At 29.8% G+C, this 27,424-nt stretch overlaps 2 protein-coding genes across 6 annotated transcripts in view; one reads left to right on the forward strand and one right to left on the reverse strand.

The window, feature by feature from the left end:
• LOC126839951 (uncharacterized) overlaps positions 1 to 20,790 on the reverse strand; it is a 58,737-nt gene extending 37,947 nt beyond the window's left edge. The window contains exons 1-6 of one of the 4 annotated variants that reach the window (XM_050575426.1): positions 20,574 to 20,790; positions 8,422 to 8,453; positions 7,923 to 8,073; positions 6,772 to 6,839; positions 6,363 to 6,510; positions 5,915 to 6,075 (exon numbers count right to left, since the gene is read on the reverse strand). In XM_050575426.1, coding sequence (XP_050431383.1) covers positions 5,999 to 6,075; positions 6,363 to 6,510; positions 6,772 to 6,839; positions 7,923 to 8,073; positions 8,422 to 8,453; positions 20,574 to 20,634 — 537 coding nt within the window. In that variant the 5' untranslated portion in view covers positions 20,635 to 20,790 and the 3' untranslated portion in view covers positions 5,915 to 5,998. Of the gene's footprint in view, positions 1 to 5,914; positions 6,076 to 6,362; positions 6,511 to 6,771; positions 6,840 to 7,922; positions 8,074 to 8,421; positions 8,740 to 18,047; positions 18,196 to 18,482; positions 18,631 to 18,891; positions 18,960 to 20,042; positions 20,194 to 20,541 lie in introns of those variants that run through there. The other 3 variants (XM_050575422.1, XM_050575427.1, XM_050575423.1) reach the window with 3 other exon arrangements.
• LOC126839950 (uncharacterized) overlaps positions 1 to 27,424 on the forward strand; it is a 71,590-nt gene that overhangs the window by 11,197 nt on the left and 32,969 nt on the right. The gene's annotated exons all lie outside the window — the stretch shown is intronic.

The following is a 27,424-nucleotide window of genomic DNA, read 5'->3' on the forward strand; positions in this document are numbered from 1 at the left end:
TGAAAAGGTTTTTTTAGTTACATTTTGTTTTGTACATTGTCAATCTAGTAAAATAGAAGTATGATAGAGCTTTGAAAGAATATAATCTATAAAGTATAAATAGTTAGTGTGAGATTGCTCCAATGGAAGTATATAATACATAAATGTTAATTTTATTGAAAACAAGCGATTATAATTTAAACTATGGAGTACAAACGATTGAAACATGAATCGCCGAACATTCCATCTAAATTTAACAAGACAAAGTTTATGTAGTAATTGGTCCACTATGTTTTTGCAAAAAAAAAAAACCAGTACAGTGGGGTCGTGGCATAGTGGAAACGGAGCAAGTTGGGTCGGGGCATAGTGGGGACGGGGAGGTCACAGGTTTACAGGAATTTTTATATCTGAAAGTGATAAAATCACTTTCGACAAAACGCTTCGATGCAAATCGGTAGTTAGTATTTTCAAGCCAGTACAGTCCAAACCAAGCGTTAATTTAAAAGTGATTTTATCCCAGAAGACTAGTACAGTAGAGTATAGGCATAAAGGAATCAAATCAACGAGGGGACGGAGAGGTCACTGGTCGATAGGAATTATTATAAATAAAAGTGATAAAATTGAATAAAATCACTTTTGAATTAACGCTTTGATGCTTATTTGTAAATACAGAACCTTCATTTAAAACTTTCTAACTTTGCTGGTTTATACTGTGCTTGGTTTGGACTGTACTGGCTTGAAAATACTAACTACCGATTTGCATCGAAGCGTTTATTCGAAAGTGATTTTATCACTTTCAGATTTAAAAATTCCTGTAAACCTGTGACATTCCCGCACCCACTGTGCCCCGATCCAACTTTGCTCCATCCCCACTTTGCCCCGACCCCACTCTACTGTTGTTTTATTTTCAAAGCCGTCTTTTATGTGTTGGCAAAGGTTTAAGATTTGGCCCGTGCACGTTTTTCCGGGTCTAAAGCCGGCTTGTTCTGGAATTATTTGTTGGTCGATCTGCGTTTTGATACGATTTAGGATCATTTTTTCGTAAAGTTTGTAAGTGTGGCGTAATAGAGATATAGGTCTATAGCTTTTCGGATTGCTTAAATCTTTGCCCGGTTTAGGCAGTGCCACTACTTTAGCCTTCCTCCACATTTTTGGTACAGATTTATTTCGTAGGCAACCGTTTAGTAGTTTGAGAAGCCAATTTCTAGTTTCGATTCCGAAATGTTTAATTTGTTCTGTAGTGATTTCGTCAAATCCTGCCGCTTTTCCGTTCTTCATTTCTCGTAAACTGTTACTTAGCTCCTCTATCGTAAAATCATCTTGGATGTTACGACATTCTATATCTTTATTCCTCTTGATCTTCCTTTTTTTGATTTTAGTATTTGGTTTCCCATTACGAAGTAATTCTGAGGCTACTTGATTTGCTTTAACATTTATGCAGGACGTTTGTACCGTCTGATCTCCGTTTAATTTCTTTATAAGTCCCCAAGCTTTTTTACTGTTTTTTGTCATGTCAATGTTTTCTATTGTTTCATGCCACTTCCTATTTTTCTCGGCACATAATAGTTGGGTTAGCTTTTCACCCTCTATTATCGTCTCTTCACTAAAGGGATTCTGTTTGAATAGTTCTTCATATTTTGCTTTTGCCTTACAGCTTTCTGGGACAGCTAGCCGGGAATGTAATTTTGTCTGCAACCCCTTGGGATGTATCGTCTAGATATTTTGTTCACTTTCTTTACGAAAGATTCATAGTTTTCTAAATTGGGTTCAAGATTCTGGATTTCTCTACCGATAGCTAGCCCATATTGCTCCCAATCCGCTTTTTTGTAGTTAAACCTTCTCTTGAATGGTATGATTTGACCTCGGATTACTTCGGTTATTTGAAGTTTGAGAGCTCTATGTTGGGTTTTTGGTATTGGGTTACACACATTCTTGAGGCATTGTTGATAAATATTGTTACTCACAAAGATTAAATCCGGTTTATATCCTTTTTTCCATCTCGCGCTATTGAATGATTTAGGCAGTTTTGGGTCGTGCACTAATGACAGAAGCTCAGCTTCAGCCCATTCTTCAACTTTTTCGCCGTTAAGGTCCGTTTCTACATATCCCCAACTGCAGCTGTGGCTGTTGAAATCCCCAATCACTATTTTTATAGGGCTATTATCGAAATTCGTTGGTTTTTCAAAAGCAAAGTCTATATTTGGCGGTTTGTATATTGAAGTGACCGTACAGCCTTTAACCTCTATTGTAATTATTTCGATATTTCCTTTATTACAGTGTTCTGCACTTTCTATGATCAATCCAGGTTTTGAAAAGACCGCACTTCCGTATGTTTCACTAGGTATCTCTTTGATTAATATCATTCCCGGTATTTTTGGCCGTGAGCTGGCCCTGTCCCGGTGCGTTTCCTGTACACAAAGTATATCGCAGTCATTCTTAGCACAAAGGATAGCTAGAAGCTCTCCTTTATATGTTGAAAAACGCTCAATATTCTGGGAAAGTATAGTTAGAGCAGGGGTTGGTCCTGAAAAGGACCGTTTTAGTGGTATTGGCATAATTCGCACCGGTGTTGGTAAGATTAGTTCGTTAATCTGATCTAGAGGTTAGGTCAGACAACTATGCAGGGGCGCCACGAGCAGGCTCTTACCATGCCCCCGTTGGTCAAATTAAAACTATGGTTAATATAACGGCACAGTACATTTCTAGTTGGACTGAGTTATTAAAAATTTGATCCAAATTAAAAAACGCTTATTATGGGGGCTCAATATGTTTCTAGTTCAAAAAACTGAATACAATCGGGTCTACAAATCATTTAGTTAAGCCAACTAGAAATTAATCGTGTTTCTACATTAAATATATTTTAGATTTGCACCAGCTAACAATTTATTCTGCGCAGGAGGGTGGTATACAAATAAATAGTAAAGATATATCATATTATTGTTTTATGGTGAATACAGATGATTCATTAAATAAAGAACACATTTTTTTTCTATATTTATTCTAATTTTCAGATTGCTTTTTTTCCAACTTTTACAATTGCTAAATTTGGATATTTATGTCAAAACAAATTTCAAATAAATATAATGTACATTATTTAACAAATATTATTCAAACTATATGGAATTCGAGTTATTAAAGTATGACGCAAATGGCAACGTTATTCGGAAAACAACAGCAGTGTATCTGAAAAACACCTAAGTCTGATAAAACATTTCGTCAAAAATATACAGTTTTAGTAACCGTTGCATAAAATTATTGTCCAATATTTTAAATATTCTTGATATAGTTCGAACACAATCAGTCAAAATGTTGAACATATTATTTAGCCAATAAATTAGGTAGATTAAGTTACGCTCTGAAAAATACAAAGCTGGTCCAACTAAACTATGGTTACTCTATGGTCACAAATCATTTATTTAAGCCAACTAGAAATTAATCGTGTCTCTACATTAAATATACTTTAGACAGCACTAACTATATATTTTTCCTGTGTAGGATATAAAAAAATTGTATTTTCAGTTTTTCTTTTTTTAAACATTTACAATTAGTAAATATGGAAATACAAGTGTCAAAAAAATATTCAATTAAAATATATAATATACATTATTTAGCAAATGATATTCAAACTATATTGAATCTGAGTTTTTAAGGTGTGACGACAATGGCAATGTTATTTGGAAAACAACAGCAGTTTATCTAAAAACACCTTAGGCTGATAAAACATTTCGTCAGCAGTAAACAATTTTGGTTATCGTAGCATGAATTTATTGTCCAATGTTTTAAATATTCCTGATATTTTTCGAACACAATAGGTCAATACGTTAAATAAACTATTTAACCTAAAATTTAAGTTGATTAAGTATGTGATTTATAGAGTTGCTGTTCGAAGGTATTGGTTCAGTAATAAAAAAGTTGTAAATGTGTATACAGACAAAATAATAAAAAAGGCCACTTCATTGTAAAACCTATAGCATCACTGCTCCACATCAAAGCTAAAACATTTTTCTAGATTTTTGTGTAAAAGTCTTCAAAGTGGTCAAATTATATGTTGTGAGGTTCGGTGATTGCGAATTTAATATCAGTTTTCAATTTTACTCAGCCAAAAAATACTTAAATAAAGAATTAAATTAAATTATCCTTAAATTGTAAAAAAACACAGTTTTCCGGCAGTTAAAACATCATAGGAATATTTGAACGACAATTTCATGCAACGCTAACCAAACTTGTTTTTGCTAACGAATTGTTTTGTTAGCCTTAGGTGTTTTTTTGATACACTACTGTTGTTTTCCAAATAGCATTTCCATTGGCGTCATACTTTAATAACTCAATTTCTGTATAGTTTGAAGAACATTTGTTAAATAATGTATATTATATTCTTTTGGATATTTTTTTGACACATTTTTTTTCTAAAATAATTAATTGTAAATGATTTTAAATAGAAAAACTTAAAAGCCAGTACAGTGGAGTCAAGGCTTAGTGGGGATGGAGCATGATGGGGTCTGGGCATAGTGGGGACGGTGAGGTCACAGGTTTACAGGTGATCAATCTGAAGGTGATAAAATCACTTTCGAATAAACGCTTCAATAAATGCGAATCTGAAGTTAATATTTTCAAGCTAGTATAGTCCAAACCAAGCACAGTGTAAACCCGTAAATTGAGAAAGTATTAATTTGAGGTGCTGTATTTACAAATAAGCATCAAATGTTTTTTAAAGTGATTTTATCACTTTTTTTATATTAATTCTTTAAGACCTGACTTGAATCCACTATGTCTATACTCTACAGTACTAGTCCTCTCGGATAAAATCACTTTCATATTTGTAATTGATTCATATCATTCAAAACAACGCGTTTACAACAAATTACAGCAATACAACACTCCACTCCAAAAAGTAAATTATTGAAATAGTATACACCACTTCTAAAAAACGGATTTATTTGACTAACGGATTATTTTAATTTATTTTAGACTTTATATATTTTTTTTTAATGGAAATGATGTTATATCCTAAATAATATCCAGTTAGTTTTAAAGGGTAATGATTGTGTAAAAATAGTAAATTCTCTTAAAATATTAGACTCGGTCTGTCTTTGGCGCAGAAGATGACAACATTGTTGCCGAAGTACGTCGTATACGTGGAGAGTATAATATAATTGTTTAATGATTAAGGGTTTTAAATATTATTTTATGATATACAAGCTGTCCGGACCCGGCGTTTCCCGAGATTTAGTCTGCCAGGGCTCAGTAAAATAATTCCCATTCCCCCACCCTTCATTTCTAATATCTTATCTCTTATCAGATAACAGCGTGACAGCGTTTTTGTGACATTTTTTTTTTTTGGTTATTATTTCCTCCTCTTACTCAAGGGTCCCAATGCCGGTCCCAGATCACGTTCCAACCGTTAAAAGCTTGCCCGGAATTTTGGTACATATAATCGGCCTGTTCCTTTAATCATCACCTACCATTTACCGGACGAACGGTGTACTAATGTATTAAAGGACAGACAAACAAGAATATATTTTTATATGATATATATATAACCATAAATTGCTCAAGTATTTTTCTAGTGAATACTTACTCTTGATTAACGCACGAGTATTCTAATATAATATTGCGGTCTAATATGTTATTTATCATTTGTATATGTTATCTACCATTTGCTCGAGTACCGTGGTTCCCATGGTTACAAACCAAGAGTTTATTTTGGGTTATTATAATTACAAACATTTAATTCATTTACATTTGATTACGTTTGAGGTGAAATTTCCTTAGAGGTGAAATTTTCGAAAAGTACTATGCCAGTTATCTTCGCGGGAGTGTATTCAACAACTTCCCAAAGTTTCATGTCGATCGGATGAATGGTGTACTAATGCATAATGGACAGACAGGCAGGTATTCATTTTCATATATTTAGATAAAATAAATACTGACGAAATATAAGAGCAAAATGGTTTATTTTCCAATCAATAATACAATTTTGTAAGTGACATTTAGTATTACATAGTACACACATGTATTATTATAAATCTCCAAAACTAAAAGTTCTAGTAATGGTACGAATGGCATCTTCTATTGTCCCAATAGGATATGTGTATGCTAAAAACACAAAGTATTATACATTTTTTAAACAAACGAAGCAGACCAATTCAACAGCAAATATATTAAGAAAAAATATGTTTTCCACTTGCAAAAGATTATTATCTGATATTTTCGTAATTGAAAAATAATAATGTAAAATTACATAATACATTTCATTTTTATAAAAAATTATATAATTTATAGTTGTGCAATTAATGATAGACTTTATTATTAAAATGCCATTACAATAGTTTTTGAACATTTTTCTCAACATATTTATTAAATATTTTTCTATTGTATATTACCTAACAAATCCAATTTCAATTGGCTCTTTCTATCAAGGGTTGTCTCCTTATGCACTCTTACTCTTATTTCATCAGTGATAAAACTTAATTGATTAAAGTTTATACCAGCCGGACGTGCATTTCTATCAAATAACACTTGTGCATATAACTATTTTTTATCAGAACAAAAACAGGCATTAAAATGTGTATTAAAATTTACAATTAAAACATTTTAATGTACATGTTATAAACATAAGATTCATTTTCTAAAACAATAATTCACATTTTGCAAATAACAGCAAAAACCTCAGAATATTCATAACCAATTTTACATAGAATAATTGAAAGTTTAAATACTTTAAACATCCCCCCGAAAAACCACCTAACCAACCTTTAAACGGTATTATAGTAATTTTTGTTTTTTATTTACCGTCTGGCTATCGTCACCTACAATAAATCTAACGATCCATTTACAATCTATTATCGAATAATCACGATCTGAAAAAACAAAATTTTAAATATATTCTTAAAAAATCAGATTAATTGTAATATTGTGTTACAATATTTTTATTTTTAATCATTATAGCAACTCTATAAATCACAAATTTTATCTAGTTGGTACTGGGTACTAGGAGTACTAGTTGGTACCATATGAGTCTTATAGTTTGTACTAGTCCTTTAGGATAAAATCGCTTTTAAATAAACGCTTTGATACTAAATTATAAACACTGCACCTGACTTTAATTCTTTCTTGCTAATAAGTAATATATTATGTAAAGATAATATTTTATTGTTTTCTCCAATATAGTATAAGATTTACTTTTAATTTCAATGCTGGAGACTCAATTATTCTTTAGAAAAATACAAGAAATAAGTATACAAATTAAGGATCTATGTAAAGGTTTTTTAGATGCGTTTTGTTATGTTTATTGTCAATCTAGTAAAATAGAAGAATAATAGAGATATGAAAAATATAATTTAAAAAGTATGTAGAGTTAGTGTGAGATTGTTCTAATGGAAGAAGTATATAATACATAAATATTACTTTTATTGAGTATAAGCGATTATAATTTAAATTATGGAGTACAAACGGATGAAACATAAATCACCGACCATTCCAACTAAATTTAACAAAAGTACAGTGGGGTCGGGGCTTAATGGGGACGGGGAAGTCACAAGTTTACAGGAATTATTACAGCTGAATGTAATAAAATCACTTTCGCATAAACGCTTCGATGCAAATCAGTGATTAGTATTTTCAAACCAGTATAGTCCAAACTGATCACATTATAAGCCATTAAGGTAAAAACAAATTAAAGTGAAGTGCAGTGTTTACAAATTAGCGTCAAAGCGTTTATTTGAAATTGATTTAATCCAAAAGGACTAGTACAGTAGGTCGTGGTATAATGGAATCAAAGCATAGAGGGGACAGAGAGGTCACAAATCTACAGGAATTATCATTAACAAAAATCATAAAATCACTTACAAATTAACGCTTTGATGCTTGTTTGTAAATACTGCACCACAATATAATACTTTCTAACTAACACATTTGTTGAATATTATCCTATTATTTATTACCTTCACATAATGTTTCAAATTCAGTACGGCTGGGTAAATCTCCTACTGCCTGTGTTTCCGCTTTTACTTGGTCAGCTATAGTTTTTGCGTCTTCGTACCTCAAGTAATTCAGTGCGCGAAACATACTAACGACTTTCCTTCGTATTAGTGCCTATCGTTATAAGAATAAGAATTAGTCATTTATTTGTATATAACAATTTGCTAATTAAACTAATACTTCTTTAATTAAATAAAAATGTCTAACTATCAGACATATTATATGGCTTGCGAATTTTTTTAGCATTATAACATAAATTTCATAATAGTTAAATTTTGTTTTGTTATTGTAATCAATAATTGGTTATAAGGGAAAATATTACTTTAAAAACTCTGGTGCAAAAATGGAGGGGGTTAAAACATAAAATGACTTTTCGATCAATACATTACATTTTGTACATTGTTAAGCAACTATCTCAGCATTTTTTATTAATCATAAATAATAAGTACTCGTTATGCTTACTTTTTCACTATCGTTAGGTTTTCCATCAAAACCTTGACATTGCAAAACGTACCATGCAATGCAAATAAATAGCATCATGACTTTCGAATACATTTTAAGTGTTCAAACGATAAACTTGGATACGGAATGTTAAATTATTAGTTTTAGCAGTAAAAAGCCGTTGTGAAAACGAGACCTATGACGATTTTATAATGTTATGGGAATATTGTATTCTTGCTTGACGACTGTGATTCAAATAGTGGTTTTCCGAACAACCACAGTACTTATTATAAGAAAATTTACTTGAAGAATGCAAACAGTACTAAGTCGGTGGGTGTTGATCGGTGCGATTTGTTTTAAGCAACAAATACTTTTGAACATATTTATTTGCGTTGTATGACATACTTAATACACGCACTCCCTTAATGTTATTTTTTTACGTACATACTACATTTTACTGTTTACTCATGTGCAAAATATATGCATATATTGTCAACGTTTATCGATAGTGTCCCATCTAAAGAATATATCTAGAATGTGACATTAACACAAACAAACAATTATCTTAAAAATCTCTTGTTGACATTTTGTTTGAGAAAAACTGTGAAAACTAAACCTAAAACCATAAAAGAGTGGTCAAATATTTTTTCCTTTGGATCGGTTTACTTGAGTATCATCTCTAAATATCCGAAATGGTTTGCGATTGGTACTTTGGTGGATCAAAAGGCGGTAGGAACCACTTTGTTGATAGAAAAATCAACTTGTTCACCCCCAAAAACCAACAAAAATCGAGAAAAAAAAAGTTTGCCGGTTTTTAGACTTAAGCTCACTAGAGCTTAGCGTGAAATGGCGTGATTGAAGCGCAGCTTTTATAGAACAACTATTAGGCATTCTTTTATTCTTAAATAGCCTCAAATCAAATTTCGATAGCCCTGCATCCCGACCCCTCTCCCTGCCACAAGGGTTGACATTTTTTTCGTTTTAGACATAGGAGATTAAAATTAGACTGAATATAGGTCTATTTTATATATTTGTAACTACAATATAATCATTTTTTTATGACATATACAGGGTGATTTTTTTATCATGAACCACTCAATATCTCATAGAGTTTAATAAGCAATAAAAACGTTTTTCATAAGGTTTTTGTACAATTTGATCTCAATTTTTGACGACTGTATTTGTTTTTACCCCCCTCCCAACTTATTTTTTTTATGGCAACTAGTGAAAATGATAATAATGTACTAAAAAGGTCGACTGGTCAATAACCAGTTTAGGATTACTAAACTATAAAGTTATAAGAGTTTTAAAGTAATGATGGGAGGGGAAGTGTGGTCGAAAAAATGTGCGCAGATAAAAAAAATACTACACTCCACATTTTATTCATTTTTATTTAAATCAATTCCTTCAGACCTCTGACCTCTCCGTCCCCTCGATGTTTTAATTATATTATGCTTATACTCTACTGTACTTGTCCTCTCAGATAAAATCACTTTTAAATTACCACATTGATACTTACATATGTGTAAAGACAGCACCTCAATTTAATCATATCTAAATTTGCTGATTTACACTGTGCTTGGTTTGGGCTGTACTGGCTTAAAAATACTAACTTCTGATTACCATCGAAGCATTTTTTCAAAAGTGATTTTATCAACTTCATGTTTAAAAATGTCCTGTAAACCTGTGACGTCAGCGTCCCCACAAAGACCAGACCCCACCATGATCCGTCCCCACAAAGCCTTGACCCCACTGTCCAGGCTTTTAAGTTTTTTTATCAAAAAACATTTCCAATTAATAAATTTGGAAATATATGCGTCAAAAAACATTCAAAATTATAAAAAATACATTATTTATCAAATGTTATTTAAATTATATGAAAACCGAGCTATTAAAGTATGACGACAACGGCAGTGTTATTTGGAAAACAACAGCAGTTTATCTAAAAAACACCTAAGGCTAATAAAACATTTCGTTAGTAATAAACAAGTTTGGTTAGCGTTGCATGAAAATATTGTCCATTATTTCAAATATTCCTGATTTACTTCGAACACAATGAATCGAAATGTTAAATATATTATTGAACTTAAATATAATAGGGATTAAGTTACCAACTGAAAAATACAAAATTGGTACATGTGGTTCCAACAAATCATTTAGTTATGCCAACTAGAAATTAATAGTATCTCAACATTAAATATATTTTAGATTTGCACCAGCTATTAAATTATTTTGCATAGGAGGGTGGTATGCAAATAAATAGTAAAGATATATCATATTATTGTTTTATGGTGAGTACAGATGTATCATTAAATATAGGACACTATTTTTTCTATAATTTTTCTAATTTTTAGTTTTTATTTTTTCAAAATTTACAATTGCTAAATTTGGATATTTATGTCAAAAAAATATTTGAATAAATATAATGTACATTATTCAACAAATATTATTCAAACTATATGGAAACCGAGTTATTAAAGTGAGACGCAAATGGCAATTTTATTTGAAAAACAACAGCAGTTCATCTAAAAAAACACCCATGGCCGATAAAACATTTCGTTAGCAGTAAACAATTTTGGTTATTGTTGCATAAAATTATAGTCCAATATTTTTTTAATATTCCTGATATATTTCGAACGCAACGAATTGAAATGTTAAATATATTATTTAACCTTTAAACTATGGTGATTAAATTACCCTCTGAAAAATGCAAAGTTTGTTCAACTCTAATGAAGGTTAATATAACGGCACAATATACCAATATGGACTCAGTTATTAAAATTTTGGTCTAAATTAAAATACGCTTATTATGGGGGCTCAATATATTTCTAGTTCAAAAAACTAAATACAATCGGTTCTACAAATCATTTAGTTAAGCCAACTAGAAATTTATCGTGTTTCTACTTTAAATATATTTTAGATTTGAACCAGCTAATAATTTATTCTGCGTAGGAGGTTGGTACACAAACAAATAGTAAAGATATGTCAAATGTATGTTTTATGATGAATGCAGATGATTCATAAAATATAGGACCCATTATTTCTATAATAAATCTAATTTTTAATTTTTCTTTTTTTTAAGCATTTTCAATTACTAAATTTGGATAATAGTGTGTTAAAAGAACATTCAAATAAATAAAATATACATTTTTTAATAAATGTTATTCAAACTATATGAAAACCGAGTTATTCAAATAAATAAAATATACATTTTTTAACAAATGTTATTCAATCTATTTGGAAACCGAGTTATTAAGGTGTGACGACAATGGCAATGTTATTTGGAAAACAACAGCGATCTATATAAAAAAACACCTAAGGCTGATAAAACAATTCGTTAGCAAAAAACAGATTTGGTTATCGTTGTATTAAATTATTGTCCAATATTTTTAATCTTTTTTTCGAAGAAGATTAAACTGTTAAATATATTATTTATACAATAAATTAAGGTGATTAGGTTACGCTCTGAAAGATACAAATTTAGTCTAACTTAAACTATGGTTTTTCTAAGGGCAAAATACATATCAAATTGGACTGAGTTTTTAGAAGTTTGGTCTAAATTAAAATACGCTTATTAAAATTGCCTAATAAATTTCTAGTTCCAAAAACTAAAGAAAAAGTTGTTTCTACAAAACACTTAGTTAGGTAAAAATAAATTAATCATGTCACTACATTGTATATATTTTAGGTTGCACCAGCTATTTTGTTTTCTGCGTAAGAGGGTAGTACACAATTAAATAGTAAAAATCTTTCAAATATTAGTTTTATAGTGAAAATGGATGACTCATTAAATATAGGACATAAAAAAAATTGTAAATTTTAGTTTTTCTTTTTTGAAACATTTACAATTACTAAATTTGGATATTAACGTGTCAAAAAAATATCCAAATAAATATATTAACATTATTTAATAAATATTATTCAAACTATATGAAAACCGAGTTATTAAAATATGCCAAAAATACACTCAAGGGTGATTAAACGTTTCGTTAGAAGTAAACAATTTTGAATATCGTTGCATGAAAATATTATATATTATATAATATAATATAATAATATATTATATATAATATAATAATATATATATATATATATAATAATAATAATATATTATATATAATATAATAACATTATATATAATTATAATATAGTAATTATAATATTACAATTATTATATATTAATTCTAATTTTTAGATTGTCCTTTTTTTGAACATTTACAATTACTTAATTCGGATATTTATGCCAAAAAAATATTCAAATAAATAGAATATACATTATTTAACAAATTATTCTAACTATATAGAAACTAGGTCATACAAGTAGGAAGGCAATGGCAATGTAATTTGGAAAACAACAGCAGTTTATCTAAAAACACCTAAGGCTAATAAAACGGTTCGTTAGCAGTAAACAATTTTGGTTCTTGTTGCATAAAGTTATTGTCTAATATTTCAAATATTTCTGATATTTTTCTAACACAATAAGGCAAAAAGTTAAATATATTATTTAACCAATAAACTAAAGTAATTAAATTACCCTCTGAAAAATTTAAAGTTAGTCCAAATAAATCTATGATTAATATAACGGTGTATTAATTTCTAGTTGGACTAAATTATTAAAAATTTGGTCTAAATTAATATACGCATATTATAGAGACTCAATATATTTCTAGGTCAAAAAACTAATTACAATTGGTTCTAACTAATCATTTAGTTAAGCCAACTAGAAATTAATCGTGTTTCTACTTTAAATATATTTTAGATTTAAACCAGCTAATAATTTATTCTGCGTAAGAGGTTGGTATACAAACAAATTGTAAAGATACGTCAAATGTATGTTTTATGGTGAACACAGATGATTCATAAAATATAGGACCCATTTTTCTATAATAAATCTGATTTTTAATTTTAATTTTTTTTAAGCATTTTCAATTACTAAATTTGGATAATAGTGTGTTAAAAGAACAATCAAATAAATAAAATATACATTTTTTAATAAATGTTATTCAGACTCTATGGAAACCGAGTTATTAAGGTGTGACAACAATGCCAATGTTATTTGGAAAACAACAGAAATCTATATAAAAAACACCTAAGGCTGATAAAACAATTCGTAAGCAAACAACAATTTTGGTTATCGTTGTATGACATTAACGTGTTAAAAAAATATTTATTATAATATAATATACATTATTTAACAAAAGTTATTCAAACTATATAGAAACTAGGTCATAAAAGTATGAAGGCAATGGCAATGTTATTTGGAAAACAACAGCAGTTTATCTAAAAAACACCTGAGCCTAATAAAACATTTCGTTAGCCGTAAACTAATTTGGTTCTCGTTGCATGAAAATATTGTCTATTATTTCATATATTTCGAACACAATGAATCAAAATGTGAAATATATTATTTAATTTGAAAATTAGGGGATTTAGTTACCCTCTGAAAAATATAATATTGGTCAAATTAAAACTATGGTTAATATAACGGCACAATACATTTCTAGTTGGACTGAGTTATTAAAAATTTGATTCAAATTAAAATACGCTTATTATGGGGGCTCAATATATTTCTAGTTCAAAAAACTAAGTACAATCGGTTCTACAAATCATTTAGTTAAGCCAACTAGAAATTAATCGTGTTTCTACATTAAAAATATTTTAGATTTGCACCAGCTAACAATTTATTCTGCGCAGGAGGGTGGTATACAAATAAATAGTAAAGATATATTATATTATTGTTTTATGGTGAATACAGATGATTCATTAAATATAGAACACAACTTTTTTCTATATTTATTCTAATTTTTAGATTGCTTTTTTTCCAACTTTTACAATTGCTAAATTTGGATATTTATGTCAAAAAAAATTTCAAATAAATATAATGCACATTATTTAACAAATATTATTCAAACTATATGGAATTCGAGTTATTAAAGTATGACGCAAATGGCAATGTTATTCGGGAAACAACAGCAGTGTATCTGAAAAACACCTTAGTCTGATAAAACATTTCGTCAAAAATATACAGTTTTAGTAACCGTTGCATAAAATTATTTTCCAATATTTTAAACATTCTTGATATAGTTCGAACACAATAAGTCAAAATGATGAACATATTATTTAACCAATAAATTAAGTAGATTAAGTTACGCTCTGAAAAATACAAAGCTGGTCCAACTAAACTATGGTTATTCTATGGTCACAAATCATTTATTTAAGCGAACTAGAAATTAAGCGTGTCTCTTCATTAAATATACTTTAGATAGCACTCTATATATTTTTCCTGTTTAGGATATAAAAAAATGTTATTGTTCAGTTTTTCTTTTTTTTAAACATTTACAATTAGTAAATATGGAAATACAAGTGTCAAAAAAATATTCAATTAAAATATATAATATACATTATTTAGCAAATGATATTCAAACTATATTGAATCTGAGTTTTTAAGGTGTGACGACAATGGCAATGTTATTTGGAACAGTAGTTTTTCTAAAAACACCTTAGGCTGATAAAACATTTCGTCAGCAGTGTAGCAACCCTGTAGCCCTGTACGTATGTATTGCAGGCTGTTTGAGTCTTGTCACAATCGTGGTGATAGGTTTTTAGATATTTAATAGAATAACTTCAGAGTAAATCACAAACATTTAATTTAATATACTTATAAAACATGTACAACGACAAACAGTTAATAGCATAAGTTCAGTATGCTTCAAAAATATGATGATTAAGACAATTATAAGCCGCTTAAGACTTCAAAAGAAGATGATAGGTAGAAACTTCAAGTGTAGAGTATGGTGGTCCCAGCACATCTGCCCTGCTATGCCTTATATGCTGGTCCGCTCGTTGAATGGCCGTGGGAATCCTCGCAATTATCGAAAGTCCGCGCGTGGATGACCTCGCTCGTTATGACATCTGCTTATGTCAACGGTGGAGGAAGGGTAGAGGCATGAGAGTGCAGCCTTCGCATGGTCGAAATTGGCTAGTTTCGATGTGAGATTCGCACGGTAGTTGCCAAAAACGTTAAGTTCCTTTTAGTGGTTGGCCTCGTTGTTGAGGTCAACTATGAACAGAATTACAAGTTGTCTGCTTTCGCAAGATGCTGTAATGACCTTTTGGGTCTGATATGAAATCGGCACGTGTGGTACATTCATATTTAGCAATATTTAACAATGAGAAGTTATATAATATAATATATAGATATATGTATATGTTAGTCCTGATAAGTTGTACAATGTAATATATATATATACTTATATATATGTATCTATTAGCCCTGAAAAGGGTGGGTCCTTAAAAGCAGTAAACAATTTTGGTTATCGTAGCATGAATTTATTGTCCAATGTTTTAAATATTCCTGATATTTTTCGAACACAATAGGTCAATACGTTAAATAAACTATTTAACCTATAATTTAAGTTGATTAAGTATGTGATTTATAGAGTTGCTGTTCGAAGGTTCAGTAATAAAAAAGTTGTAAATGTGTATACAGACAAAATAATAAAAAAGGCCACTTCATTGTAAAACCTATAGCATCACTGCTCCACATCAAAGCTAAAACATTTTTCTAGATTTTTGTGTAAAAGACTTCAAAGTGGTCAAATTATATGTTGTGGGGTTCGGTGATTGCGAATTTAATATCAGTTTTCAATTTTACTCAGCCAAAAAATACTTAAATAAAGAATTAAATTAAATTAAATAAAAACCTAAAAATGGTACTCAAGTATCAAAACTAATTAGTATCATTCTGAATAGACGTCCATAAAATGTTGTGATGATTTAATGAAGTTCTTTTATGATTTAAAGTGTATATGTTAAAATATACAATATCTTATACAGTTTTCTGGCAATTATAGCAATACTGAAGTGCCGGATTTTTACTTCGTTTAATATGCTATGGATACATATGAATTCTAAAAGCTGACAAATTTTTAACTTTTAGATCCTAAATTTGTAAAAAAACACAGTTTTCCGGCAGTTAAAACATCATAGGAATATTTGAACGACAATTTCATGCAACGCTAACCAAACTTGTTTTTGCTAACGAATTGTTTTGTTAGCCTTAGGTGTTTTTTTGATACACTACTGTTGTTTTCCAAATAGCATTGCCATTGGCGTCATACTTTAATAACTCAATTTTTGTATAGTTTGAAGAACATTTGTTAAATAATGTATATTATATTCTTTTGGATATTTTTTTGACACATTTTTTTTCTAAAATAATTAATTGTAAATGATTTTAAATAGAAAAACTTAAAAGCCAGTACAGTGGAGTCAAGGCTTAGTGGGGATGGAGCATGATGGGGTCTGGGCATAGTGGGGACGGTGAGGTCACAGGTTTACAGGTGATCAATCTGAAGGTGATAAAATCACTTTCGAATAAACGCTTCAATAAATGCGAATCAGAAGTTAATATTTTTAAGCTAGTATAGTCCAAACCAAGCACAGTGTAAACCCGTAAATTGAGAAAGTAATAAAGTGAGGTGCTGTATTTACAAATAAGCATCAAAGCGTTTATTTTAAAGTGATTTTATATTAACTCCTTAAGACCTGACTTGAATCCACTATGTCTATACTCTACAGTACTAGCCCTCTCGGATAAAATCACTTTCATATTTGTAATTGATTCATATCATTCAAAACAACGCGTTTACAACAAATTACAGCAATACAACACTCCACTCCAAAAAGTAAATTATTGAAATAGTTTACACCACTTCTAAAAAACGGATTTATTTGACTAACGGATTATTTTAATTTTTTTTAGACTTAATATTTTTTTTTTTAATGGAAATGATGTTATAACCTAAATAATATCCAGTTAGTTTTAAAGGGTAATGATTGTGTAAAAATAGGAAATTCTCTTAAAATATTAGACTCAGTCTGTCTTTGGCGCAGAAGATGACAACATTGTTGCCGAAGTACGTCGTATACGTGGAGAGTATAATATAATTGTTTAATGATTAAGGGTTTTAAATATTATTTTATGATATACAAGCTGTCCGGACCCGGCGTTTCCCGAGATTTAGTCTGCCAGGGCTCAGTAAAATAATTTCCATTCCCCCACCCTTCATTTCTAATATCTTATCTCTTAGGCATCTCTTATCGCTTGCCCAGAATTTTGGTACATAGAATCGGCCTGTTCCTTTAATCATCACCTACCATTTACCGGACGAACGGTGTACTAATGTATTAAAGGACAGACAAACAAGAATATATTTTTATATGATATATATAACCATAAATTGCTCAAGTTTTTTTCTAGTGAATACTTACTCTTGATTAACGCACGAGTATTCTAATATAATATTGCGGTCTAATATGTTATTTATCATTTGTATATGTTATCTACCATTTGCTCGAGTACCGTGGTTCCCATGGTTACAAACCAAGAGTTTATTTTGGGTTATTATAATTACAAACATTTAATTAATTTACATTTGATTACGTTTGAGGTGAAATTTCCTTAGAGGTGAAATTTTCGAAAAGTACTATGCCAGTTATCTTCGCGGGAGTGTATTCAACAACTTCCCAAAGTTTCATGTCGATCGGATGAATGGTGTACTAATGCATAATGGACAGACAGACAGACAGGTATTCATTTTCATATATTTAGATAAAATAAATACTGACGAAATATAAGAGCAAAATGGTTTATTTTCCAATCAAGAATACAATTTTGTAAGTGACATTTAGTATTACATAGTACATACATGTATTATTATAAAACTGCAAAACTAAAAGTTTTAGTAATGGTACGAATGGCATCATCTATTGTCCCAATAGGATATGTGTATGCTAAAAACACAAAGTATTATACATTTTTTAAACAAACGAAGCAGACCAATTCAACAGCAAATATATTAAGAAAAAATATGTTTTCCACTTGCAAAAGATTATTATCTGATATTTTCGTAATTGAAGAATAATAATGTAAAATTACATAATACATTTCATTTTTATAAAAAATTATATAATTTATAGTTGTGCAATTAATGATAGAATTTATTATTAAAATGCCATTACAATAGTTTTTGAACATTTTTCTCAACATATGTATTAAATAATTTTCTATTGTATATTACCTGTCAAATCCAATTTCAATTGGCTCTGTCTATCAAGGGTTGTCTCCTTATGCACTCTTCCTCTTATTTCATGAGTGATAAAACTTAATTGATTAAAGTTTATACGATTCGTATGTCCATTTCTTTTAAATAATGTTTCTGCATATTCCTATTTTTTATCAGAACAAAAACAGGCATTAAAATGTGTATTAAAATTTACAATTAAAACATTTTAATGTACATGTTATAAACATAAGATTCATTTTCTAAAACAATAATTCACATTTTGCAAATAACAGCAAAAACCTCAGAATATTCATAACCAATTTTACATAGAATAATTGAAAGTTTAAATACTTTAAACATCCCCCCGAAAAACCACCTAACCAACCTTTAAACGGTATTATAGTAATTTTTGTTTTTTATTTACCGTCTGGCTATCGTCACCTACAATAAATCTAACGATCCATTTACAATCTATTATCGAATAATCACGATCTGAAAAAACAAAATTTTAAATATATTCTTAAAAAATCAGATTAATTGTAATATTGTGTTACAATATTTTTATTTTTAATCATTATAGCAACTCTATAAATCACAAATTTTATCTAGTTTGTACTGGGTACTAGGAGTACTAGTTGGTACCATATGAGTCTTATAGTTTGTACTAGTCCTTTAGGATAAAATCGCTTTTAAATAAACGCTTTGGTACTAAATTATAAACACTGCACCTGACTTTAATTCTTTCTTGCTAATAAGTAATATATTATGTAAAGATAATATTTTATTGTTTTCTCCAATATAGTATAAGATTTACTTTTAATTTCAATGCTGGAGACTCAATTATTCTTTAGAAAAATACAAGAAATAAGTATACAAATTAAGGATCTATGTAAAGGTTTTTTAGATGCGTTTTGTTATGTTTATTGTCAATCTATTAAAATAGAAGAATAATAGAGATATGAAAAATATAATTTAAAAAGTATGTAGAGTTAGTGTGAGATTGTTCTAATGGAAGAAGTATATAATACATAAATATTACTTTTATTGAGTATAAGCGATTATAATTTAAATTATGGAGTACAAACGGATGAAACATAAATCACCGACCATTCCAACTAAATTTAACAAAAGTACAGTGGGGTCGGGGCTTAATGGGGACGGGGAAGTCACAAGTTTACAGGAATTATTACAGCTGAATGTAATAAAATCACTTTCGCATAAACGCTTCGATGCAAATCAGTGATTAGTATTTTCAAACCAGTATAGTCCAAACTGATCACATTATAAGCCATTAAGGTAAAAACAAATTAAAGTGAAGTGCAGTGTTTACAAATTAGCGTCAAAGCGTTTATTTGAAATTGATTTAATCCAAAAGGACTAGAACAGTAGGTCGTGGTATAATGGAATCAAAGCATAGAGGGGACAGAGAGGTCACAAATCTACAGGAATTATCATTAACAAAAGTCATAAAATCACTTACAAATTAACGCTTTGATGCTTGTTTGTAAATACTGCACCTCAATATAATACTTTCTAACTAACACATTTGTTGAATATTATCCTATTATTTATTACCTTCACATAATGTTTCAAATTCATTACGGCTGAGGAAATCTCCTACTGCCTGTGTTTCCGCTTGTACTTGGTCAGCTATAGTTTTTGCGTCTTCGTACGTCAAGTAATTCTGTGCGCGAAACATACTAACGACTTTCCCACGTATTAATGCCTATCGTTATAAGAATAAGAATTAGTCATTTATTTGTATATAACAATTTGCTAATTAAACTAATCCTTCTTTAATTAAATAAAAATGCCTAACTACCAAACATATTATATGGCTTGCGAATTTTTTTAGCATTATAACATAAATTTCATAATAGTTAAATTTTGTTTTGTTATTGTAATCAATAATTGGTTATAAGGGAAAATATTTCTTTAAAAACTCTGGTGCAAAAATGGAGGGGGTTAAAACATAAAATGACTTTTCGATCAATACATTACATTTTGTACATTGTTAAGCAACTATCTCAGCATTTTTTATTAATCATAAATAATAAGTACTCGTTATGCTTACTTTTTGACTCTCATTAGGTTTTCTATCAAAACCTTGACATTGCAAAACGTACCATGCAATGCAAATAAATAGCATCATGATTTTCAAATACATTTTAAGTGTTCAAACGATAAACTTGGATACAGAATGTTAAATTATTAGTTTTAGCAGTTAAAAGCCGTTGTGAAAACGAGACCTATGACGATTTTATACTGTTATGGGAATATTGTATTCTTGCTTGACGACTGTGATTCAAATAGTGGTTTTCCGAACAACCACAGTACTTATTATAAGAAAATTTACTTGAAGAATGCAAACAGTACCATGTCTGTAGGTGTTGATCCGTGCAATTTGTTTTAAGCAACAGATACTTTTGAATATTTTTATTTGCGATGTATGACATACTTAATACACGCAATTCCTTACTGTTATTTTTTTACGTACATACTACATTATACTGTTTACTCATGTGCAAAATATATGCATATATTGTCAACGTTTATCGATAGTGTCCCATCTAAAGAATATATCTAGAATGGGACATTAACACAAACAAACAATTATAGCTTTTATAGAACAACTACTAGGCATTCTTTTATTCTTAAATAGCCTCAAATCAAATTTCGATAGCCCTGCATCCCGACCCCTCTCCCTGCCACAAGGGTTGACATTTTTTTCGTTTTAGACATAGGAGATTAAAATTAGACTGAATATAGGTCTATTTTATATATTTGTAACTACAATATAATCATTTTTTTATGACATATACAGGGTGATTTTTTTATCATGAACCACTCAATATCTCATAGAGTTTAATAAGCAATAAAAACGTTTTTCATAAGGTTTTTGTACAATTTGATCTCAATTTTTGACGACTGTATTTGTTTTTACCCCCCTCCCAACTTATTTTTTTTTATGGCAACTAGTGAAAATGATAATAATGTACTAAAAAGGTCGACTGGTCAATAACCAGTTTAGGATTACTAAACTATAAAGTTATAAGAGTTTTAAAGTAATGATGGGAGGGGAAGTGTGGTCGAAAAAATGTGCGCAGATAAAAAAAATACTACACTCCACATTTTATTCATTTTTATTTAAATCAATTCCTTCAGACCTCTGACCTCTCCGTCCCCTCGATGTTTTAATTATATTATGCTTATACTCTACTGTACTTGTCCTCTCAGATAAAATCACTTTTAAATTACCACATTGATACTTACATATGTGTAAAGACAGCACCTCAATTTAATCATATCTAAATTTGCTGATTTACACTGTGCTTGGTTTGGGCTGTACTGGCTTAAAAATACTAACTTCTGATTACCATCGAAGCATTTTTTCAAAAGTGATTTTATCAACTTCATGTTTAAAAATGTCCTGTAAACCTGTGACGTCAGCGTCCCCACAAAGACCAGACCCCACCATGATCCGTCCCCACAAAGCCTTGACCCCACTGTCCAGGCTTTTAAGTTTTTTTATCAAAAAACATTTCCAATTAATAAATTTGGAAATATATGCGTCAAAAAACATTCAAAATTATAAAAAATACATTATTTATCAAATGTTATTCAAACTATATAGGAGCTAGGTTATTAAAGTATGACGCAAACAGCAATTTTATTTGGAAAACAACAGCAGTTTATCTAAAAACCAAGGCTAATAAAACATTTCGTTAGCAGTAAACAATTTTGGTTATCGTAGCATGAAAACACTGTCCATAATTTCAAATATCCCTGTTATTTTTCCAATACAATGCATCGAAATGTTAAATATATTATTAAACTTTAATATTAAGGGGATTAAGTTACTATCTAAAAAATACAAAGTTAGTCTAATTAAAACTATAGTTAACATAACGGCACATTACATTTCTAGTTGGACTGAGTTATTAGAAATTTGGTCTTAATAAAAATAAGCTAATTATGGGGGCTCAATATATTTCTAGTTCAAAAAACTAAGTAAAAGTGGTTTTAACAAATCATTTAGTTAAGCCAACTAGAAATTAATCGTGTTTCTACATTAAATATATTTTAGATTTGCACCAGTTAACAATTTATTCTGCACAGGAGGGTGGTATACAAATAAATAGTAAAGAAATATCATATTATTGTTTTATGGTGAATACAGATGATTCATTAAATATAGAACACTATTTTTTTCTATATTAATTCTAATTTTTAGACTGCATTTTTTTTCAACATTTATAGTTACTTAATTTGGATATTTATGTCAAAAAAAACCAGTACAGTGGGGTCGGGGTATAGTGGGGACGGAGCATAGTTGAGTCAGGACATAGTGGGGACGGGGAGGTCACAGGTTTACAGGAATTTTTAAATCTGAAAGTGATAAAATCACTTTCGAAAAAACGCTTCGATGCAAATCGGTAGTTAGTATTTTCAAGCCAGTACAGTCCAAACCAAGCTCAGTATAAACCAGCAAAGTTAGAAAGTTTTAAATTAAGGTTCTGTATTTACAAATGAGCATCAAATAATTTATTTGAAAGTGATTTTATTCAATTTTATCACTTTTATTTATAATAATTCCTGGAGACTTGTGACCTCTCCGTTTCCTCATTGCTATGATTACATTATGCCTATACTCTTCTGTACTAGTCATCTCGGATAAAACTATATTCACCATATAATATGTGCTATACAAAACTTTACGCACAAAATAATATTATATATAAATCATCTATACTAATTGTAATATTACAAAAATCTCTACATAATCTCTACAAAGTCTATACATGTTAAGTCTATAATTTTCGATAGTAATATAATATTGATATTGTCTACAAAAAGTTTAGTCATGTTTGTCTTGTAAATCTATTGTGGTTTATCGTAACATACAAGTTGACACCATATTTTACACTAGTCTACGTATGTAAAGGTGTTTTTAAATATGTATATTATACCAAAGTATTATTATGTACTCAATTGTCAAGAACAAATAAAGAAACAAAAAAACACGGTACCGCCTAGACTACCTACAAAAGCTATGCATGTGAGCACCAAGAAATAATATGTTTTAAAATTGTATTACAATTGACCTAATTTTAAAGGAATAACATATCGTGATATCGTCTGGGCTTTTTTTTATCTTTATACACTGTAACTTAAAAACTCGTACGGTTTTTTTTTTTTTTTTTTCAAATTTCGTCTGTAAAGAAGTAAACTTTTTCAACTTTTACCTCCCCAAAGTACCAACTAGATCAAATTTGTGATTTATAGAGCTGCTATTCGAAGGAATTGGTCCAGTATTAAAAAAGTTACAGTGTATACAGATAAAAAAAAATCAGTACAGTGGGGTCGGTGCATAGTGGGGACGGAACATAGTTGGGTCGGGGCATATTGGGGACGGGAGGTCACAGGTTTACAGGAATTTTTAAATCTGAAAGTGATAAAATCACTTTCGAAAAAACGCTTCGATGCAAATCGGTAGTTAGTATTTTCAAGCCAGTACAGTTCAAACCAAGCACAGTATAAACCAGCAAAGTTAGAAAGTCTTAAATGAAGGTTCTGTATTTACAAATGAGCATCAAAGCGTTTATTTGAAAGCGATTTTATCCGAGAGGACTAGTACAGTAGAGTATTGGCATAATGTAATCAAAGCAATGAGGAAACGGAGAGGTCACAGGTCTACAAGAACTATTATAAATAAAAGTGATAAAATTGAATAAAATCGCTTTCAAATGAACGCTTTGATGCTCATTTGTAAATACAGAACCTTCATTTAAGACTTTCTAACTTTGCTGGTTTATACTGTGCTGGGTTTGGACTGTACTGGCTTGAAAATACTAACTACCGATTTGCATCGAAGCGTTTTTTCGAAAGTGATTTTATCACTTTCAGATTTAAAAATTCCTGTAAACCTGTGACCTCCCCGTCCCCAATATGCCCCGACCCAACTATGTTCCGTCCCCACTATGCACCGACCCCACTGTACTGATTTTTTTTTTAAGATTTTAAGTGTTTTTTGTTAAAATATACGCAATCTGCAAAAACACAGTTTTCCGGCTATAAAAAAAAAAAAACTGTAGTGCCGAATTATTTTTCCGTTTAATATGTTATGGATACATATGAGTTCCAACTACTGGCAAATTTTCAACCCAAAGGTCTTAAAATTACGGCTAAAAACCCCGAAAAACAAAAAAACCTGTAACCCCCCTAGGGGGGTGGGCATTGGGTTAAATTCAAATTTGATATAACTGACGTGCGCGGGCATACCTAATAAATATTTCTTATACATTTCAACTCGATCCGACTCTTTTTCTCGATACTGTAGCCAGTAAAAGTTCTAACTTAAAAACTCGTACGGTTTTTTTTTTGTTTTTTCAATTTTCGCCTGTGAAGAGTTAAACTTTTTCAACTTTTACCCCCCCAAAGTACCAACTAGATGAAAATTGTGATTTATAGAGTTGCTATTCGAAGGAATTGGTCTAGTATTAAAAAAGTTACAGTGTATACAGCGAAAAAAAAAGCCCACATCAGAGTAAAACCAATACCTTCTCGATTTGCATCGAAGCTAAAACATTTTTCTGGATTTTTGTGTAAAAGACATCAAAAGTGGTCAAATTATATGTTTTTTGGGTCGGTGATTACGAATTTAATATCAGTTCTCAATTTTAATCATCCGGAAAGAACTTAAGTAAAAAAAAAAAAAAAAGTTGAATTTGTGTAAACTTCAAGTCAAAAGTGGTACTTGAGCACAAAACCTAAAAGTATCAATCTGCATAGATAAAAATAAAATTGTTTTAATGATTTGATCAATTTTTTTAAAATATTTTAGGTGTTTTTGTTAAAATATACGCAATGTGCGAAAACACGGTTTTCCGGCAATTAAAAAAAAAACAGTAGTACCGAATTTTTCACCCGCCTTATATGTTATGGAAACATATGAGTTCCAACTACTGGCAAATTTTCAACCCAAAAGTTTTAAAATTACGGCTAAAAACCCCGAAAAACAAAAATACTTGTACCCCCCCTAGGGGAGCGGGAAATGGGTATATTTTGAATTTGACAAAACTGACGTGCGCGGGCATACCTAATAAATATTTCTTATACATTTCAACTCGATCCGACTCTTTTTCTCGATACTATAGCCAGTAAAAGTTCTAACTTAAAAACTCGTACGGTTTTTTTTTTGTTTTTTCAACTTTCGTCTTTGAAGACTTAAACTTTTTCAACTTTTACCCCCCCAAAGTACAAACTAGACAAAATTTGTGATTTATAGAGTTGCTATTCGAAGGAATTGGTCTAGTATTAAAAAAGTTACAGTGTATACAGCGAAAAAAAAAGCCCACATCAGAGTAAAACCAATACCTTCTCGCTTTGCATCGAAGCTAAAACATTTTTCTGGATTTTTGTGTAAAAGACATCAAAAGTGGTCAAATTATATGTTTTTTGGGTCGGTGATTACGAATTTAATATCAGTTCTCAATTTTAATCATCCGGAAAGAACTTAAGTAAAAAAAAAGTTGAATTTGTGTAAACTTCAAGTCAAAAGTGGTACTTGAGCACAAAACCTAATAGTATCAATCTGCATAGATATAAATAAAATTGTTTTAATGATTTGATCAATTTTTTTTATATATTTTAGGTGTTTTTGTTAAAATATACGCAATGTGCGAAAACACGGTTTTCCGGCAATTAAAAAAAAACAGTAGTGCCGAATTTTTCACCCGCTTAATATGTTATGACAACATATGAGTTCCAACTACTGGCAAATTTTCAACCCAAAAGTTTTAAAATTACGGCTAAAAACCCCGAAAAACAAAAAAACTTGTACCCCCCCTAGGGGGGCGGAAAATGGGTATATTTTGAATTTGACAAAACTGACGTGCGCGGGCATACCTAATAAATATTTCTTATACATTTCAACTCGATCCGACTCTTTTTCTCGATACTATAGCCAGTAAAAGTTCTAACTTAAAAACTCGTACGGTTTTTTTTTTGTTTTTTCAACTTTCGTCTGTGAAGTCTTAAACTTTTTCAACTTTTACCCCCCCAAAGTACAAACTAGACAAAATTTGTGATTTATAGAGTTGCTATTCGAAGGAATTGGTCTAGTATTAAAAAAGTTACAGTGTATACAGCGAAAAAAAAAGCCCACATCAGAGTAAAACCAATACCTTCTCGCTTTGCATCGAAGCTAAAATATTCAAATATATATAATAAACATTATTTAACAAATGTTATTTAAACTATATGGAAACTGTGTTGTTAAAGTATAACGCAAATAGCAATTAATTTTTGTAATATGTTAAGTATGATAAGAAAACTTTTGGTTGGAACATCAAAGACTGTATTAATTTTTTTAACATCATTCTAATATGCATACAGATTACAGAGTCTTCAAAATGTAATAACTTTTTTCTTTTAATTACCTATTATGTATTATAGGTGCTTGTGCGTTATTGCAACTATCGCATGTGCAAATTATAAATATAATATCAAACAGCTATACGTAGAAATTGGATACAATTTAGCCAGAATTAGGTAACAAGCTTGTTCTGTTTGTCAGCGTTATTAAACAACAATTTATAAAATGTGTTATCTCTAATAAAACGGTAATCATTTTCAAAAATTTTTGTAAATATGTATATAATGAATAACATGTACTTTATAGAAAAATTATATTATAACCCATTCAATGTCTTATTATACCCGAATAATAACAAAAATATTATGTAAGTATAAATTAATAATTATACAATTATTGACATTATACAATATCTTTATCAATTTAGTATGTTTGTTTGATAATATTAAACCAAGTAGTGATAACTGATAAGTATAAAATGTCAACCGAAAAAACAAAGTACATTATACCAGTATTATTAACGGCATATTATGCTTCCCGTGTAAATGATGACATTTTCTTCGTGTAAATCAATGTCCAT

Source organism: Adelges cooleyi, unplaced genomic scaffold (genome assembly GCF_023614345.1).
Source record: "Adelges cooleyi isolate 19-005CV unplaced genomic scaffold, UGA_ACOO_1.1 ACOO_flye_CR_arks_rails_tigmint_CR_PRNA_31, whole genome shotgun sequence".
In the NCBI taxonomy this organism is placed as follows: Eukaryota; Metazoa; Arthropoda; class Insecta; order Hemiptera; family Adelgidae; genus Adelges; species Adelges cooleyi.